Source organism: Halichoeres trimaculatus, unplaced genomic scaffold (genome assembly GCF_033239565.1).
Source record: "Halichoeres trimaculatus isolate MK-OKI-2021-1 unplaced genomic scaffold, fHalTri1.1 fHalTri1_scaffold_5, whole genome shotgun sequence".
NCBI lineage: Eukaryota > Metazoa > Chordata > Actinopteri > Labriformes > Labridae > Halichoeres > Halichoeres trimaculatus.
This window is the reverse complement of record NW_027437183.1, coordinates 17,032,791-17,049,354: the sequence shown is the minus strand read 5'-3', so window position 1 is coordinate 17,049,354 and position 16,564 is coordinate 17,032,791. Positions and strand designations below refer to the sequence as shown.

The following is a 16,564-nucleotide window of genomic DNA, read 5'->3' as shown; positions in this document are numbered from 1 at the left end:
ATGATAAAAACAGGAATGTACAGGCTTCACCTGAACTGATTAAAGGTATATAATGCCCTAAATAATGTTCTCTAAAGATCCTCATATTTAAATGACAGATTTAAAATACCATCATCAGAGATCCTCTCTGAACTGTTCTTTACACGCCCTCACGTTTATCTCTTTGTATTTCCTAAGCAAGCCTTCCTCCCCTGCTTTACTCTGTGTTTTGGTTGTTGAGATCTTCATAGTCAAAAGGAATCGTGTCTGTGAAGAGAAAACATGAAACCCATCAGCATTCTTAATATGCAACTAAGAAAAAAAGAAACTCCAATCTTGCTGTCTCTCACCGTTGCATCTGTACTTCAGATTGGACCAGATTATATTCTCCTGAGAGAAGCAGAACACGCCCAGTCTCCCACCTCTCATACTGGTGTCAATAATGGCCCCTGTGTCCGCCACTAGGTCTGAACCCTCAAAGAAGCGAGCCCTGGTCCACACAGGAAATGACTTAGTTTATCAGCACACACCATGTGAGTGTGTTTGTCTCTGCGTGTGCGTCTGTACCTGATATATCCAACCTGTGGTCTGTGCTGGAGGAACCAGCGGTAGGAGACCTTATCCTTCCAGCCCACGTTTCTGGGGTCCTTCCACAAGAGACGGACCTGGTCTGTGGTGTCACCTGTGTGCCAGAGGGAGTTCCTCAGATACTCACCTGGACCAGTCTTAGACTTGACAGCCTGAGGATAAAAAGAGGGACCATGAGGAATCCACAAATCTATTAACAATCTCTCAGGAGCTGTGATCTCTTTCAGATATCACACGAAAGACAGAGGATTCCCTCTGTCTGATCATTGGATGATAAATAAGAAACTGGTAAAAACACATTCACACAAAAAAAAGGCTGGTTCCAGGAAGTGGCTAAAATCAAAAAGACAGCTGACTTTAAAAAGATGAGCCAAATCAGTAATGGCTATTTGATGCACTGCATTTTTATTTAAAGCTCTTGCAGTTAACACTTAATTGTATTTGTGCTGATGCTGTTTGAGATTAGGAAAACAAAAGTTGAAGGAAAATATCCTACGAGAAAAAATAAACTAAAGCATGTCTGATAGCAGAAAAAAGGTCTAACCAGACCTGAAGTCTGAGTGGGTGTGCACTCTGTGAATTAGCAGCTCTGACAGGAAAACTTAGTAATTGTAGCAATTCGTCAAACAGCATTTTACCTTGAGTTGTATTCCAGGATCAGCCACTGCTCTGAAGGGCGCGGCCTGCCAGTAGGTCTGCTCTGTCTGTTTCCACATCACCACGTAGAAGGAGGAGGAGTCCTGGTAGCCAAAGATGAAGCCAGCGTAGTCATCATCGGTCACTGTGTTCACATGGAAGGTACCCTCGAAGTCAACCCCACTGAACGCTGTGTAACCTTTAGGTGTGGAAAGAAAACACTGCATCAGACGCAAAGGCTGAGAAAAACATTGAGAATATATGAAATGCATCGCTGTTGAGACATCATCTGTGATAAGACGGTATAAAGGCATCGTTACCAACTGCAAGGCCAGGATCAGAGTTCATGGTCTGAACTATCTCCATGCCCTGTGAGGAGCAAAGAGAAAAGCTTCAAAACATTCATAGTTTACATTCGTTAAAACTTTTTACATTAACAGCATTAAAGTGGCTCTCTCAGACAAAGGGTCGGGTTTCAATCACCTGATTGAGGACCACCCAGTTGGGGTCAATCTGAGAATCCCCCTCTGGATCCAGCACCACAGTCTGATAAGCTCTGAAGTCGGTCAGGGTGACCTCAGCGTTCTCCGGGCAGTGATCAATTATGTCGATGACATCATCTTTGTCAAAATCTCCTTCACAGGCATCCCCGACATTGTTTCCTGAAATACCAGATCTTCATCTTAAAAAGAATACACACACTGAGCACAACAGAGGGACAAACACTGTGGACACACACATCCAGGCACAGGAGCAAACGTGAAGTCATACTAACTATCTGTGTCCTTCTGGTCTGGGTTGGGGACCAGTCTGCAGTTGTCGGATTCATCCAGTACACCATCATTATCATCATCATCGTCACAATCATCTCCCTATGCAGAAACAATGACAGGTTAGGAGTACTACTAGTCTGTCTGTGCGTTAGCATACGTAAGATGAAAATTAAAGATAATCAAGCAAAAGAACAGAGCATGACAAACCATCCCGTCCTTGTCTGTGTCCAGCTGAGAGGAGTTGATGACTGTGGGACAGTTGTCTTTTGAGTCCTGGTGGCCGTCGCCATCACTGAAGAAAGACGAGTTGCAAGACAAGCAGAGAGAACAAATGGTGAAACAACATGATACACACTTCTCTTCTTCTGATATTTTTTTTTCTTTTTTCTTTTGCCTTTTTCCAGTCTACCAGATAAGACTATGAGAGCATAAACTGTTATTTTTACACTTCATGGTATGTTCAGCTGATGTTCTTAAAGCTACAGTGAAGAACTTTCTGCTTGTGTTGAGTATGGCACCTCCTGTGGACAAGGCAGATCAATTTATCACTTTGCTGATCTAATCCTGTACACAAGTCTATCCCCTACCCCACTGCAGAGATGACAGGTACATAAAATAACTGTTAGAAATCTAAAGTCTTTTCTCTGTAGGTCTGGATTGCTTTTGTTGGTCATGTAGAAGCATCAGTACTACTTTTAGCCTGTTTACTAACCGCACATAATCTCCTTTCAAGAGCTTTATGGTTTTGGTTAAACTTTTCTAAAGCAGATACTGAATAATTTACCAATGCTTGCTTATTTCAGATATTCTTATTTACAATAACTATTGCAGAGGAGTATCTTTGTCAAAAGAGGGGTCTAGGACTATTATTTTCCATCAGCCAGATTTCAAGCAGAGGTCATATTTACCACTTGAAAGCACAAAGACACATCTTCACGAGTGAAAACAACACTTCTATAACCTGAAAACAAACAGTATGTTTGATGAGGGAAACTAATATCTATTGTTTTCCGGATGCTGTTGTGTTCGTTCCCTTTGTTGTTGATTATTTAACCAGAGGGTAACTGTAAACGATTGGCTACCAGCTGCATCACTCATCTAACTGCCTGTTCAAAAACACAACCAGATGAGTGTCTTTCCATCGTTCTGACTGTTCTGACTCAAGCTGATACAGCACATGATTCTGGATTTCAAAAAAGAAGTGCTTTTGTGCCAAGGCTTTGGTCTCCACCTGTCTATGTTGTTGTCACAGGTGTCTCCCACAAGATCATTATCCGAGTCAGACTGCAGGAAGAAAACACACAAAGTTATGACTCTTTGGTATAATCTCTTCTTTCAGGTTTTTATTTATTTCTTTGTTCATCTATTTTTTTTTTACCTGGTTAGGATTGTGCATGTCAGGACAGCTGTCACAAGCATCTCCGACTCCATCCCTGTCTCGGTCTTCCTGGTTTGGGTTGGGGACTCGCTGACAATTATCCAGAATATTCTTCAAACCTGAGAAATAAACATCTCAGTGCTCTCATTTTTGGGTCATGTGTTAAAGCTCTGACAGGACAAAGAAACAAAAACACCTCATGACAGAATGCAGAGCACAGACAGGGGCTGTCGAATGCATCAGCAGATGGCAGTGTTTGTTTAAGGCAAAGGTGAAATAGTTTCCAGTGGCCTTCAATGCCTGGCGGAGGCTTACGGTGGAAAAATGCTTTGAGAGAGGAGACAGACATGACCAAGCGCTCAGCAATCCGGTCTTGGAGTTAAAGACATAACCAAATGATCAAGAGTTTGGAGTTCTGCCAGGCTGAGTGAGCATGGGTCACTACACAGAGTCTAAACATGCAACCTGCGTAAGCATGTAAAGGTAAACACGGAGGCACCACAATGGCAACAAGTTTCAACTGTGTTTCCAGTGGAACAAATGAGATGTGCTCTAAAAGGGCAATTAAGTGAGGTATGTGAGAAAAGTTTGTCGGACAACAAGTACAACTCCAGTTGGAACATTTGAGCATTTAACAGTTTTCTGCTTTAATAATGCCTGAGTTGTTTTCCTGAAAAGTGGTGAGCTAAGTGGCAGAGGATGTGAATTGGAAACAGACACAAAAAGACCTGAAGGATGTTTTGAACAGATAAATTGCTGCTCCTCTGTACTTTTTCCCAGACAGGGTGGTAAGGGGTGTGTTCTCGTCCAGACAGTCTGCGGCTTGGATCGCTCTCACAGACACTGGAGTCTTTTAATGTGATTATCAGCCATTAGGTTTCACGATGCATTCCGAATTTTATGTCCTCAAATTGATGCAATAAAAGCCATAATGAAGACATTACTACACCTCCCACCAAACGACATTTTAGTCACTTTAACCGTATACAAGAAATGATGGTAGAAGAGATGCAAAGAAATATGAGATGTGCTCTCTTACCATCTCCATCGATATCATCATCACACTCATCACCCAAGCCGTCCTTATCGGTGTCCGTCTGAGAGGGATTTTCAATTGTTTTGCAGTTGTCACAGGCATCACCGTGAAGATCCTTGTCGCTGTTCTTTTGGTCCACATTAGGAACAAGCCAGCAGTTGTCCTGAGACAGAAAATGTGTATTACTATGCAGGACATTAAACATGAGTGGAAGAGTCTCATTTGTGTACATGAGCCCCAAAAACCTACTTCTATGTTAATAATGCCATCACTGTCTGCATCATCATCACAGGCATCTCCCAACCCATCCCTGTCCGCATCCTCTTGACCAGAGTTTGGAACAAACACACAGTTATCCTGGAGAAAAAAAAACACACACATATAACACAAACATTAACTTTTAAACAAGCAGGTTATCAAATACAATAAGGAGAGACGGATCAATATGTGTACCTTCTCACAGTTGTTGTCTCTGCACTTCAGTTTGAGGTCTGGATATGCATCAATATCAGTGTCCTTTCCACACACATAGCCGTTACCTGCCCAGCCAACACCACACTAACACACACACATACACACACCAGCACAAGCAAGAAGAAAAATGTCATGCTGCAATGATGAAATGTTGAACACTACAATAATAAATGACTTCCATTCATGTGAGGCTTTAACAGAAAGCTGGATATGAGTTCAGTCTTTTGAAGTTCTCACCTGGCAGCTAATGCTGCCGTCTCTCTCCACCACACACTCTGCGTTGGCGTCACACGGGTTTGGTTGACCGTTGGGGCAAAGCCTCGTTCCTTGGCAGCCACTCACCTGGTCACCTGTAAAGCCTGTTTTGCAGTCTCCACAGCGGAAAGAGCCCTGTTCAACACAGCACAGAGTAAAGAACCACAGCCTCCGATGATGAGGTGGTTTTCTTTGATCACTCTGGTCTCAGTGGTCTTACCATGGTGTTGTGGCAGTTTGAGTTAGGAGTACAACCTCCATTTTCAGGTGGGCCGAGACACTCATCTATATCTTCACACACCTGGGATGAACAGATGGGTCATGGTACTAAGAAAGATTTACTCTCTGCTAAAAGATTTTTACTGATTTTTGGATGTACCTGTTTATTTTTCTTTGCATAAGCTACTCCAACTCCATTTATCTCTGGTCCCGTGTATCCCAGAGGACACTGCCCACAGCGGAAACCAGGAGCAGTGTTCACACACTGCACACCAGGGAAACATGGCCCAAACTGACACTAAAACACACAAAACATCCCATTATCCCCATTTAAAGTACAAATTTCACTTTAAAAATATTGTTTTTAGCATACCTCATCGACATCATCACAGTGAACCCCATCTCCAGTATATCCATCCGGACAGGGGGCACACTGAAACCCCCCAGAGCCAGTGGGGATGCACATGCTCTGTGTGAAACAGGTACCCAGTGGGCACTGCGTCAGGGGCTGAGGTGGCATGATGAACTGCCCTGGAGTTGGAGCTGGACCGTTGTCGGTTGGACGGCCATCTGGACCTGCAGACACACAAAGACAGACTTGTAATGTCAAATTTCTATGCATATTTATCTAATGTACAAAGGAAAAGTCTGATTAAAGCTCTTATGCTGCTTACCACAAGGAAGACACTCTGCGATGGTGTTCCTCAGAAAATTAATCTCTTTAATCTAAATCAGAGACAAAAAGAATGGTATTGTGTTGTTTGAATTTATTGAATAGGGTTTGAAAGCTAAGTTTTTTTTCTTGTTTTATAAGATTTTGATAAAATTTTTCCTGTTTTATTCCATTATGTTAAGCTCTTGGCTGCTTTTTGTCTGACAGAAACTTTGTGGACTGTGCAGAATTTTAATCTCAATAAGTTTTTATCCTGAACAAATCTTCTGCTTTAAACGATCATCTGAAATCATCCACCCCCATCCCCTCATGAGATGAATGTCCTTGTTTTGTCTGTTGCTGGGAAAATAAAGTCTGAAAACAAAAGAGCAGCAGAGAGTCAGCATTCTCTCACAGTCTGGGTTCTTGATGTTCACAACAAATTTGCTTTAATTACAAAAAAATGATCTTAACCTGGAACTTCCAAATGGTTTTGAAGCAGCCAACATTCTTCAGTATTAAAAATAGATAACTCCTCAAAAAAATAACGAGATAACTACTTGTTTTCTACAGCCCACAGTTTCCCAAAAGGCTTTACTTACTCTTGCTGCCAGCATCATTCTGGTATGTACCAAATTTATCCAAACACTGGATTGTTTATCATAACTTACAAGTCTTTTTTTTGTTTCCAACTGGAGATACTCATGAGGTACACAAATAGGTTACCTGCTGGTTGAGCAGCTGCTTCATTTCAGCAAACATGCTCTTTAGCTCCAGCATGGTGGTCTGGTCATGTGTTGTACTGCCTCCCTGGATACCTGAGGGGATGTTGCAAAATAAACTAAACCAGAGAGTAGAATACATAACACATGTACCAAATCTAATTCTTTAAACCATCAGAGTTCTATAGTTATATATATAGCAGTAATTTAACTGGGTTATTCATGTATGACACAGTCTGGGTGTTTTCTCAATAACCAGTAAATAATCTAAAAGTTATTAGAAATATAATCTAATGATAAATCATGCAAAAGCCCTCAGCTCTTTGGATCCAGACAGAATCTAAGTTCAGGTAAATGTGAAAATGTGCCAGTAAATCTGCAAATATGTGATCAAATCAGATTATTGTCAATCATTTCAAATCAGCTACTAATCAATTCTTTCTTCTTTGGTCTTTGGAGACAGTTCATACATTTCTCAGTGTGTATTTCATTGTATTATATAAACCTTTATGAACCTTTATGAACCTTTATGGACATATAGAAAACATGAAAACATACTTTTCTGACTATCACAGGAAAAGAAAATAAATTGCAGGAAACAGACTGACTTGAATGCAACAACCGCTTTAAATTTAGAAATAATGACAAGAACATGCTGACACTTAATTTACATGAAAAAAATCTTTCTTTGGAGGCGTTTTTTATACAGAACACAAGATAGTTTTAAAAGGCAAACTGTGATTTGTTTTAGCTCAGCGCTAAAGCTAGCTTTAAGAACAGTTGCATGTGTTTTGATCAACAGAGGTTTTCATTTGCAACAGTCTGAATGGGGTGGCTGCTCAGGTGGTCTTTTGAAGTTGGAGGTATCAGATCATGTCAGACAGTAATCTGTTGGATGTTCTTACCCAGCAGCTGTAGAGTCTCTCTGGCAGAGTCCCCAGATGCACTGTGATCCATTGAACAGTCCTGCAGGGTGGCCACATTGTCTACGGTGTCTTCTATTACCAGCTTCAAGTCTGTCAGTTCATCCTGACCAAGAAACAGAGGACAGAGAGGGATCAGAGGGTTGGATGTGGCTTATGCAGATGGTGCACAATTCAAACGGAATACAGGTGGAGTGTATCGTACAGAGCTGCAGCTCGCGCACAGGCTTCTGCCTTTGCCTCTAACTTTCCCTGTCCTCCTTCAAACACCTCTCTACAAAGTCCTTTCTATGTCTTTTTTAAAGGAGTATTCATTGTTCCCATGCAGATAATCTTTAAGTTTGATCACAGCAAACATTAAAGTCACCTGTCCTCTCGTCTGCAGCGTCCTCAGTGCCACCTTATTGGAACCAGGTGGGATGGACCCAAACGCAGCGGGCAGATCATCCAAAGTGTGAGCCAGTCGACAGTCTATGTAGATGTGAAGGCGAGGAGGACCACGCTGCAGACCGCTGGCATGCAGCATCACATGGTGATCCCTGCCATCTGCCAGAGAGGGGTGGTTGAAACTGGTCGTGCCAAATCTGCCATCAGTCTTCTGGTAACGAATAGTCACTGGAGATCGGACAGAAAATAATGAAACACAGCAGAGAGGAAACAGAGATTTGGCAGCAGGAAACCATGATAAATACAGAGGCTACTTCTGCTGAAGTAGTTTTCACTGTTTCATGTGATGGTATAATAACTCACCCTTGCTCAGTTTGGCCTGCACACTGAGCTCCAGATATTTGGTGTTGTCTTGAGGGTTGATGACACTAAAGAGAGAGGTGGGGGCCTTGTTCTGGAGCCTAAAGGAAGAGAGGAGGAAAGCCTCATCTCGCCCTTTGTTCTTCAGACTTCCTTGGAGTAAGTCGGGCAGGCAGTCTGGAGACACCAGCAGGTCATAGACTAACACAGGAGAGGACTGTTAGAAAACAGCATCATGTTACTGTAAATTAATTGTATTTTAGTGAGCAGCTTCAGAAATATTCAACACACCCAGAACTCTACATCTGGTAAACTGTTAGCTTTTTTCTGTGTTAATGGATGGTGTGTGTTAATGTCTTTGGCCCACAGTGCTCTGTGAATCACCACTGCTGAGTCACAGCACTATGGTACTTTATTATGTGTGATTGTGTATTTGCATGTGTGTGTTCATGCATATGAAAGTGCATATTCGTGTCTGTATCCTGCTGTGTTTTATGGAGTGGTAGATTGGAGTTACAGAAAGCAGCAGCTGTAAACTCTTTCCACTGGAACAAACCAACCACCTCACGTGCACAGACACATTCACACATGTACACAAACGCACTTGCACACAGCCATGAGCTGAATTTGAGACTAATGTGAAGAGACAAGGAATGGTGTGGAAACACTGAAGTGCAGGTTCAAGGCAAAATAAATGTTGCATATGTATTGTCACAAATAGCAGATGGTTTTGTTTGGACCACCTAAAACTGACATTATTTAGGTCTCTGTCCTTTCTCAGACGTAACATTTAAAAAGTCCCAGACAATCAACTCTGTAACAACCATGGTCATGGTTTCATTTATTTGAGACTTTCTGCAGATCAGAAGTTGTAAATCTCACCAGCTGATCATGATGCTTACATCGATAGAGAAGGCAGGGTCATTAAGAGATTTTTAACTAGTGCTGTTCAAAGGAAAGAGAGTATGCAAGAGCTGGATGGTGAAGAGAACTTACCAATGCCTTGTGCTGTGATAGTGAGCACCAGCTGTTGCAGCAGTAGAGACAGAGCTGTTGCTCTGGCCCACAGACCCATCATCAGAGCTTCAGTACAGGATACACCTCAGGCGTGAGCTGGATTCCTCTAGAAGAGAACTGAGAGTCCTTTATATCCTCTATGTCCCCGACTAATAACCCTCTTGTAGACTGTCCATGTAATAATGGAAAAATCCAGATGTTGAAGCAAAACCTCAGCAGAGGTGAGGTGATTTTGTGGCGGTCGCTTTTAAAGCAAAGGGGAGTGTCCTTTACTCAGCTGTTACAAAAGTGGAACAGTGTGGGGATGATTTTAAAAGTTTGTGGGAGTGTCCCCCTGCTACTACGGTTCCATCAGATGATTTGTTTTGTTTATTCACTTGTGGGTTGAAGCTGAAACAAGTACTTTGAAGTGATAGAGACTGTGTAAAAATCCTTCAGCTAAAAAAAACAAAAGTCACTATGTAGATATAGTTTCTAATTTCATTTTATCTTCATTCATATTTTTGAGTCAACATCAGAATTTCACTTATTGAGAATTATGTTTACCATCTTTAGTGGAATTACTATACAAAAAAATAAAAAAAATACCCACTCTGAATCAAATTGTATACAGTCAGCCAGATCTGAAAATCTTTGAAAAGGATTGTGCTTGGGTCCTGAGGGAGCACAACTTGACTCCAGCTGGCTTTGTTTCCTCCACAAACATCATCAACCTGTCCCATAGTTGTGGAGCTTATCCCCGAGCTCATCTTCAGTAAGCCAGTTTAACTGTGTGCCAGATGTTTTAAAATTAAATTCAGTTGCATCTAACTCTCCTACATACCCCCGCAAACCCTTTCTTAATCCTATTTGTTGAAGAACTGGGGAAATAAAAGGAAAAGAGGTCCAGACTCTGGACCCTGGAAACACTTCATGATAGATGTCTGGAGCTCATCTTACAGCTTTCTCTACTTTCCACAAGTACATTTCAACATCTGAGCTGCTGTTTCAGGCCAAAGAGAGACACTCAGCATCCTTTGGTGCATTTTGTGTCTGTGTTTGGCCCCCTGGACTCTGATCAAACACCAAGTTTTTCCTGTCAGCACAGGGGCGGAAACCAGAGAAAAGAACAATGGCACAACAATATTAATTACTGCATGACATCACATTAGCAACATGAAAGTTTAGAGAACTGATTAAACTCTTGCTGAAATAGTAAGCTAGCCTTTTAAATATGCTGCTTCATTTAAGACAATTTCTGTGGTTTACTTCTTGTTTAAAACACCCAATAAGAAAAAAAAAACTAACTGAATGATATGAAGGTATACTTTTAAGTTAGCAGTATATAATGATATAATATCTTATTAATGAACATTATCATCTAAAACAACTAGATGACACTAGGGTGTGCTGTTCAATTTTTGCTTTAGGGCAAATGAGGATGTTTCTCAGGTTGAATGTTCTCAAAGTTGTTTTTTTGCATTTAAACTTACCACCAGTAGCTATGTCATCCCATTTGAGATGCATCAAGTCGAGGTGTTGCTTGCTTGAATACTTAACGCTTAGCTCAGCATTGGGCCCTATAAACGATTTATGATCCTCGGTGAAGTAAACATCACCTCAACTGACAAACAGCCAGAGGTTTTACTGGAACCAGTGGCACCATTTAAAGGTGGATGACGGAAGTTTGTGACTCTTTTTTAATGAGAGGAGTTGAATGTGGTGAAAACATATTTTCATAAGCGGAGCTAGAGAAACATTTGGACATTTTGTGTTTGTAGAAGTCTTCACGTCTTCGCTGGATTTCTGGAACTCTGCAGCCTCTGAGACGACAGGTACGTAGTGACGTCACCCCGCCCCTTCCATGAATGAAAACATGGCGGCTGCCATGGAGCTGAGATGCTGGGGAGGAGACTGGGGTTTGCCTTCCGTCCACACAGAGTCTCTAATAGTTCTGGTAATGGTATTGCCTGTTTGTGACATGAGGAAAGCTCTTTATATCCAGCCCTCGTTTTAAAGAGAAATGCATTTTCTCCCGGGCTTCTTCGCGTATTTCTTTGCATATCTCTGGTTAGCTCTTATGCTAACTCACCTACTGCAGCTTGTCAGTTGACCGTGCTCCGCTTGATGAGCAGGAGAGAAATAAATAAAACCGGTGTATTTTATGTTTGCCCAGTTGCGACTTTAAAGCTGTGACTGTTTGTTTATCCTTCATGTATTGCTGGTCGTCAGAAGTTACCATGTCAGATAACATAAGTAGTGTTCTTCAAGGTCAGCTTGTCGACGCGAATATTGTGTTTTGTTTGAATGTTTTCAACTTTGCCTCACGCGAAAGCTATCGACGGTGGCCGACGGAGGGTTCATCATGTCAGAACAATAAGAAATCATTTTTTTCTAACTGCTCATCGTGTGTTTGTCTAGGAAGCACGTGCACTAACAATGCTGACCACAAGAGGACACTTTAACCTATTTCCCTGCAGAGTAGACATGAATGGCACCTGTACCCTTTTTTTTATTTAACATATATTGAATAGTAGACATATTTTCATTTTTTTCCAGGCATATGCCAGGTTTTCTGGGGCAAAAGTCGCGGTTTCTCCCATAGATTGGACTTGGAAAACTCTAACAGGTGGGCTGCAGCTTGCTGTAAACCATAATGTCATAACATTGAGGTCAAAGATTCGCAGAGAGATTGTTTTGCATGTGGTTGACGGTAAATTTTATGGCTCTTGTAGTAATATGTTTACGGTACATATACACATAAATGTTCTGAAAATATATCTCTTGCAGCTGTCTTTCTAAAGACACTCCTCTGATAGTATCACTCATGAACTTTGTAAATAACCACAAGACGATTCAACACAACTGCAAATAGTAGACTTAATGAAAGTACATCACATTGAATTTCTTAATCCCTTATTGTTGATGTAATGTCTCTCTTGATTAAATAAGCCTTGTTTCAGTTGCAATGTATTCTCCCTTCCTTTAAATCTGCAGCAACAGTCCCAGAGTTACTTTGTGGAGACTCATCAGTCCAAGAACCAACACAGATTCTCAACTTCCTGAGGAAACAGGTACAAGTGGATGTTCATTGCTAATTAGCTGGTTACACCCCATCATTATCAACAGATGTGCCATGATAGCTGTATTTCTCTGTTTTCAGAGGTTCAATGCAGACTTCGAGCTGACAGCCAGACAAGGAGCAGACACCATGGCATACATTGCTCTGATTGAAGAAAAACTGCGACCAGCTGTGGTAACAGCATCTCTGTTCTGCTTAGATCCTGACAAAAGCTTTTCTTTAAAACTGTACGTATTTAGAGTGATGCTTTGTGTCTTACAGTTGCACACATTCTGGGTGGATGCAGAAAACTATGCTAATCTGACACGCCCTTGGTTTGCGTCACGCTCGCCATTCCCTCTTAACTTTATCGTCCCAAGTCGGTGTGCTAACACCGCGCTCTCTCGCATCCTGTTGACTAAAGGAGAAGCACCACTGCACAGGATCACTGAGGTGGAGGGAAAGGTAAACATTAGCATGTCTGGTGCCCCCTGAAAGTTGCGACTGACATGTGAAGTTGTAATTGTTATTAGTTGTATTTTTAGCCTAGTTTTGGGGTACAACAAAAAAACTGAGAGAGAAAGTAAGACAGACAGACTGTGACCCCAGTTGTATCACTTTTTAACCCTTGTGAATATTTGTCACCCTCAGATCTACAGTGATGCTAAAGAGTGCCTGAATCTCCTTGCCTACAGACTGGGAACTGCAAACTACTTCTTTGGCAACTCGTAAGCTCCATTAAGTTTAATTTGAGTGTTTTTCCATTTTAGATCACAGTTAAGTGTTAAGTATTCCAGGGACGATTTTCTGTGTAATTACACTTGTTGTTTCAGCACAGACATTCTTCCTTTTTAAGATTTTGGTCTGCTACTTTATCACTGCTCACAAGCAAAGTAGATGTGCATGTTTCTGATCTTCCTCAATAAAGGTGTACTTCACCTCACAGATCACATTTTCTTTCAGATTTGACCATGAAAACAATTGAGGGTTTGTCAACATGTGACTTTTCCTGCTGATTCAAAACCTATTCTCTGCATCGGCAGTTTGGTGGATAAGCTTATCAGCAAGAAACTGACGTGAAACAACAAATACACAACATCAGCAAATTATGTCGGTGTGTGGCATGTTATTTGCTGATGAGCAAGTGTCTATACACAAAGCAAATATCAGCAGATAGTGTTGTTCAACAGATACACCGGTGAATCCCTACAACAAAGCTTGACATGGTTTGAATTGTAATCTCTATTTCAGGGCACTGATACTGTAAGTCTCACTTCCTTGGATGTCTTGAAGCACAGCATCACCTGTCACTCTGTGTGTGGCAATATGTAATTTTACACATGTGTGTTTATGTTTTATAGGCCAACCAGCCTGGATGCATTTGTGTTTGGTTTTGTGGCTCCAATTTACAAAGCCAGTCTGCCCAGCAGCCCTCTGCAGAGCCACCTCACACAGCTGGAGAACATCACACGCTTCTGTGACAACATCCTCGCTGTCTACTTCAGCTCAGACCACCCGAGTAAGACCTCTGCACATCCCCACACACTGGGAATGTTGGTTCTCTCGTAGCTTTGATTTGGTGAAAGGGAAAGTCCACTAACAGCAGCAGCATTTTCTCTCTTCTTACATTGGTGTTTCACTGCATTCTGACTCTTTGTATCTTCCTCGCTTTTCAGGTGCTCTCTAATCTAAAACTGCTCCTATTCCTCTGCTTCATCTTTCCTCTTTTAACATCATCTCTCTCCAGGTCCTCCTCCACCTGTCCACGAAACAATGGATGCCAACCTCCAGAAACTAACCCAGCTTGTAAATAAAGAGTCCAACTTGATAGAGAAGGTGCTTCTGCTTTCCTTTTATCCTCTTTGCATGAGTGCATGGGTGCATGTGGCAGGTACAGTCTCAGCAGAAATTAAACATTCAAATAGTGATTTTTTCTGAATTATTGTCAGGATATTTTCTCTTGCATCATGTGACTGCAACTAAACTGGACTTCCTGAACTTTAGATGGATGACAATCTCCGCAGCAGCCCACAGCACAAACCCCACAGACCAGAGCCCAAACCCAGTCTGGCCAGTGAGAAGAACTCAACCCCTGCCTAAATCTCGACCTCTCAACCTCTGTGAACAGGAGAGGACCAGCCTTCAGATTAAAGGTGCAGCTCTCTGACGGACTACACTTCTTGTAATGAAAAAGGTCATCCAGCTAACCTTAACTTTGAATGGCAGATGATCTGATAATTAATGGGTGGATGCAACAGAATTATTAAAGGGACTCATTTAGAAGAAGATGATGATAGATGTTTAAGATGCTGGTCTGAAAGTGAAGGAAAGTGCATGTGTGAGGGTTTTAAAAGGTTCAGTGCATGTATGTGGTTAAGAGTGGAATGCAATGAAGAGGTGCCTGATGAGAAAGACACAGAGTTTGAAGTAAATGAAAAGACCAGCAGAAAGAAAGAGGGACCTGAAGATTAATGATTCTTCTTTTTTATTTTAAACTCATGAAATGTTTTCCTGCCAATATTTATTTTCTACATGTTAAAATGCTCTCACCTGTTTTATTGGGGTATTTGAATGACTGAGATTATATATCTATTGCAAAAAAATCTGGCTTTAATACCATAGTAAGTTATTTAAAGCTCCCTCTGAGCATGCTTTCTTCTCCATAACACTGTAATAATGCTCAGTAGACTCTAACAGCATTTAAATTGTAATGTACAGTATGAATATTGGTAGTCAAAGCAACAGAGATTACCGTGCACCTATTGCTCTGCTCCTTCTGCTTTGTATAGCTTGTAAACTTGTAAATAGTGTCATTATTTAAAATTCTTCTATGATAGGGCTGATCAGCTTGTTCAAAGTCTCTGACAGATGCGTAAAGGTAAAGGACAGGCCTTACAGATATTTTCTACGCTCCATCAGAATAAAAGGGACTATTGTGTTTGTGTGAGAGAAGTCCCAGGGAATCTTGTAAAGCAGTTCGTCTCTCATTGGAGAAATCATTCATCCTTAACAATCCACTCATTTCTTCTGTTGCCATGTTTGTTTTTCTCTCTCGTTTTTTGTACATTTGTTTTTATTTTGTTGTTGTTTTTACTGCCGTGTTATAATTTGCTGTGCCTATTTAACGTCACCTTGTGAAAACTCAAGTGTCTGTCCCACTTAGGGATGTCTCATTAGCTGCCTTTATTTGTTTTTTTTGGACCACCTGAATTTCTTCGAGTGAAATTGGACTATGACTATAACATGGGTTGCCAGTGTTTGTGTGTTTTCTCACTCTTGCGTCCTCAGAGCTCATACATTTACTCAACTGTGTCTGCTCCATATGATTGATTTCTCAGAATCTCAGTCAAAAAGGTTTTAATACTTGAGACAACACTTGGCCATTGCAATGTCAAAAATTCCTGGTTACATTCCCTTTAAAGCACCATATGGCATACATTGAAATGAAAGCATTCATTGGTGTGTGTGTGTGTGTGTGTGTGTGTGTGTGTGTGTGTGTGTGTGTGTGTGTGTGTGTGTGTGTGTGTGTGTGTGTGTGTGTGTGTGTGTGTGTGTGTGTGTGTGCGCGCGCGCGCGCGTGTGCGTGTGTGTGTGTGTTTGTGTTTGTGTGCGTGTGCCTCTGTGTGTGTGCTGCCAATCCCAAAATGTTGTTTTTGAGGACCATATGGGTGCAGTGTGCCTTCATGACTGCTTGTGTTTTGTACAATAGTCAAAATGCGACCTCTGTAATTTTGATACACTGTCATAAAGTGTCATGTCTATTCATCCTCTGGGGATAATCAATAACATCTTATTGAAATAAAACATTATTTCAACACTGAAGCTGTCCCCTTTTTTGAAGCATGTGAAACAACTGTGTGTATCAAATGTGCATGTCAGCTGTTTGGCTCCTAGTTTGGGCATAAAAAGATCTTCTGATGTGTCCTTGTCTGTTAAGCAGGAAGAAAAAAGGCTTATTTTTTGCCTTTCACTGTGGGCTTGCCATGTAGATTTTTGGAGAACAAAGATATCTTTGTTTGGTTTTGGACTTTCACTTGGAAAAAATAAGTCATTACACCAAAAGGGTGTGATGCAAACCTGATATCAGATATTTTCAAAGTCAAGTCACGGGTTAAGGGCGAGGCT

At 41.3% G+C, this 16,564-nt stretch overlaps 2 protein-coding genes across 4 annotated transcripts; one reads left to right on the top strand and one right to left on the bottom strand.

Annotated features, from left to right (window-relative positions):
• Window positions 1-62: 62 nt before the first annotated feature.
• On the bottom strand, window positions 63-9,557 carry thbs4a (thrombospondin 4a). Its single transcript, XM_074669993.1, has 23 exons — window positions 9,379-9,557; window positions 8,386-8,583; window positions 8,003-8,250; window positions 7,618-7,741; window positions 6,717-6,808; window positions 6,013-6,064; window positions 5,712-5,914; window positions 5,499-5,636; window positions 5,340-5,420; window positions 5,102-5,254; window positions 4,844-4,948; window positions 4,640-4,747; window positions 4,394-4,553; window positions 3,355-3,473; window positions 3,208-3,260; window positions 2,184-2,268; window positions 1,979-2,075; window positions 1,687-1,865; window positions 1,524-1,572; window positions 1,206-1,402; window positions 547-719; window positions 330-469; window positions 63-246 (listed from the first exon to the last, which is right to left on the bottom strand). The coding sequence occupies exons 1-23, from the start codon at window positions 9,458-9,460 to the stop codon at window positions 197-199; spliced, it is 2,886 nt and encodes a 961-aa protein (XP_074526094.1). The 5' UTR covers window positions 9,461-9,557; the 3' UTR covers window positions 63-196.
• A 1,652-nt stretch (window positions 9,558-11,209) lies between these two features.
• Window positions 11,210-16,228, top strand: mtx3 (metaxin 3). 3 transcript variants are annotated; one of them, XM_074671336.1, is made up of 9 exons: window positions 11,210-11,335; window positions 11,938-12,007; window positions 12,376-12,452; window positions 12,542-12,634; window positions 12,722-12,904; window positions 13,091-13,167; window positions 13,801-13,958; window positions 14,187-14,330; window positions 14,444-16,227. In XM_074671336.1, the coding sequence occupies exons 1-9, from the start codon at window positions 11,243-11,245 to the stop codon at window positions 14,449-14,451; spliced, it is 903 nt and encodes a 300-aa protein (XP_074527437.1). In that variant the 5' UTR covers window positions 11,210-11,242; the 3' UTR covers window positions 14,452-16,227. The 3 variants fall into 3 exon arrangements, with proteins under 3 accessions (XP_074527437.1, XP_074527436.1, XP_074527439.1); XM_074671335.1 differs by having other exon boundaries at window positions 14,187-14,275; window positions 14,444-16,224; XM_074671338.1 differs by lacking the exon at window positions 14,187-14,330 and having other exon boundaries at window positions 14,444-16,228.
• The last annotated feature ends 336 nt before the right edge of the window (window positions 16,229-16,564 follow it).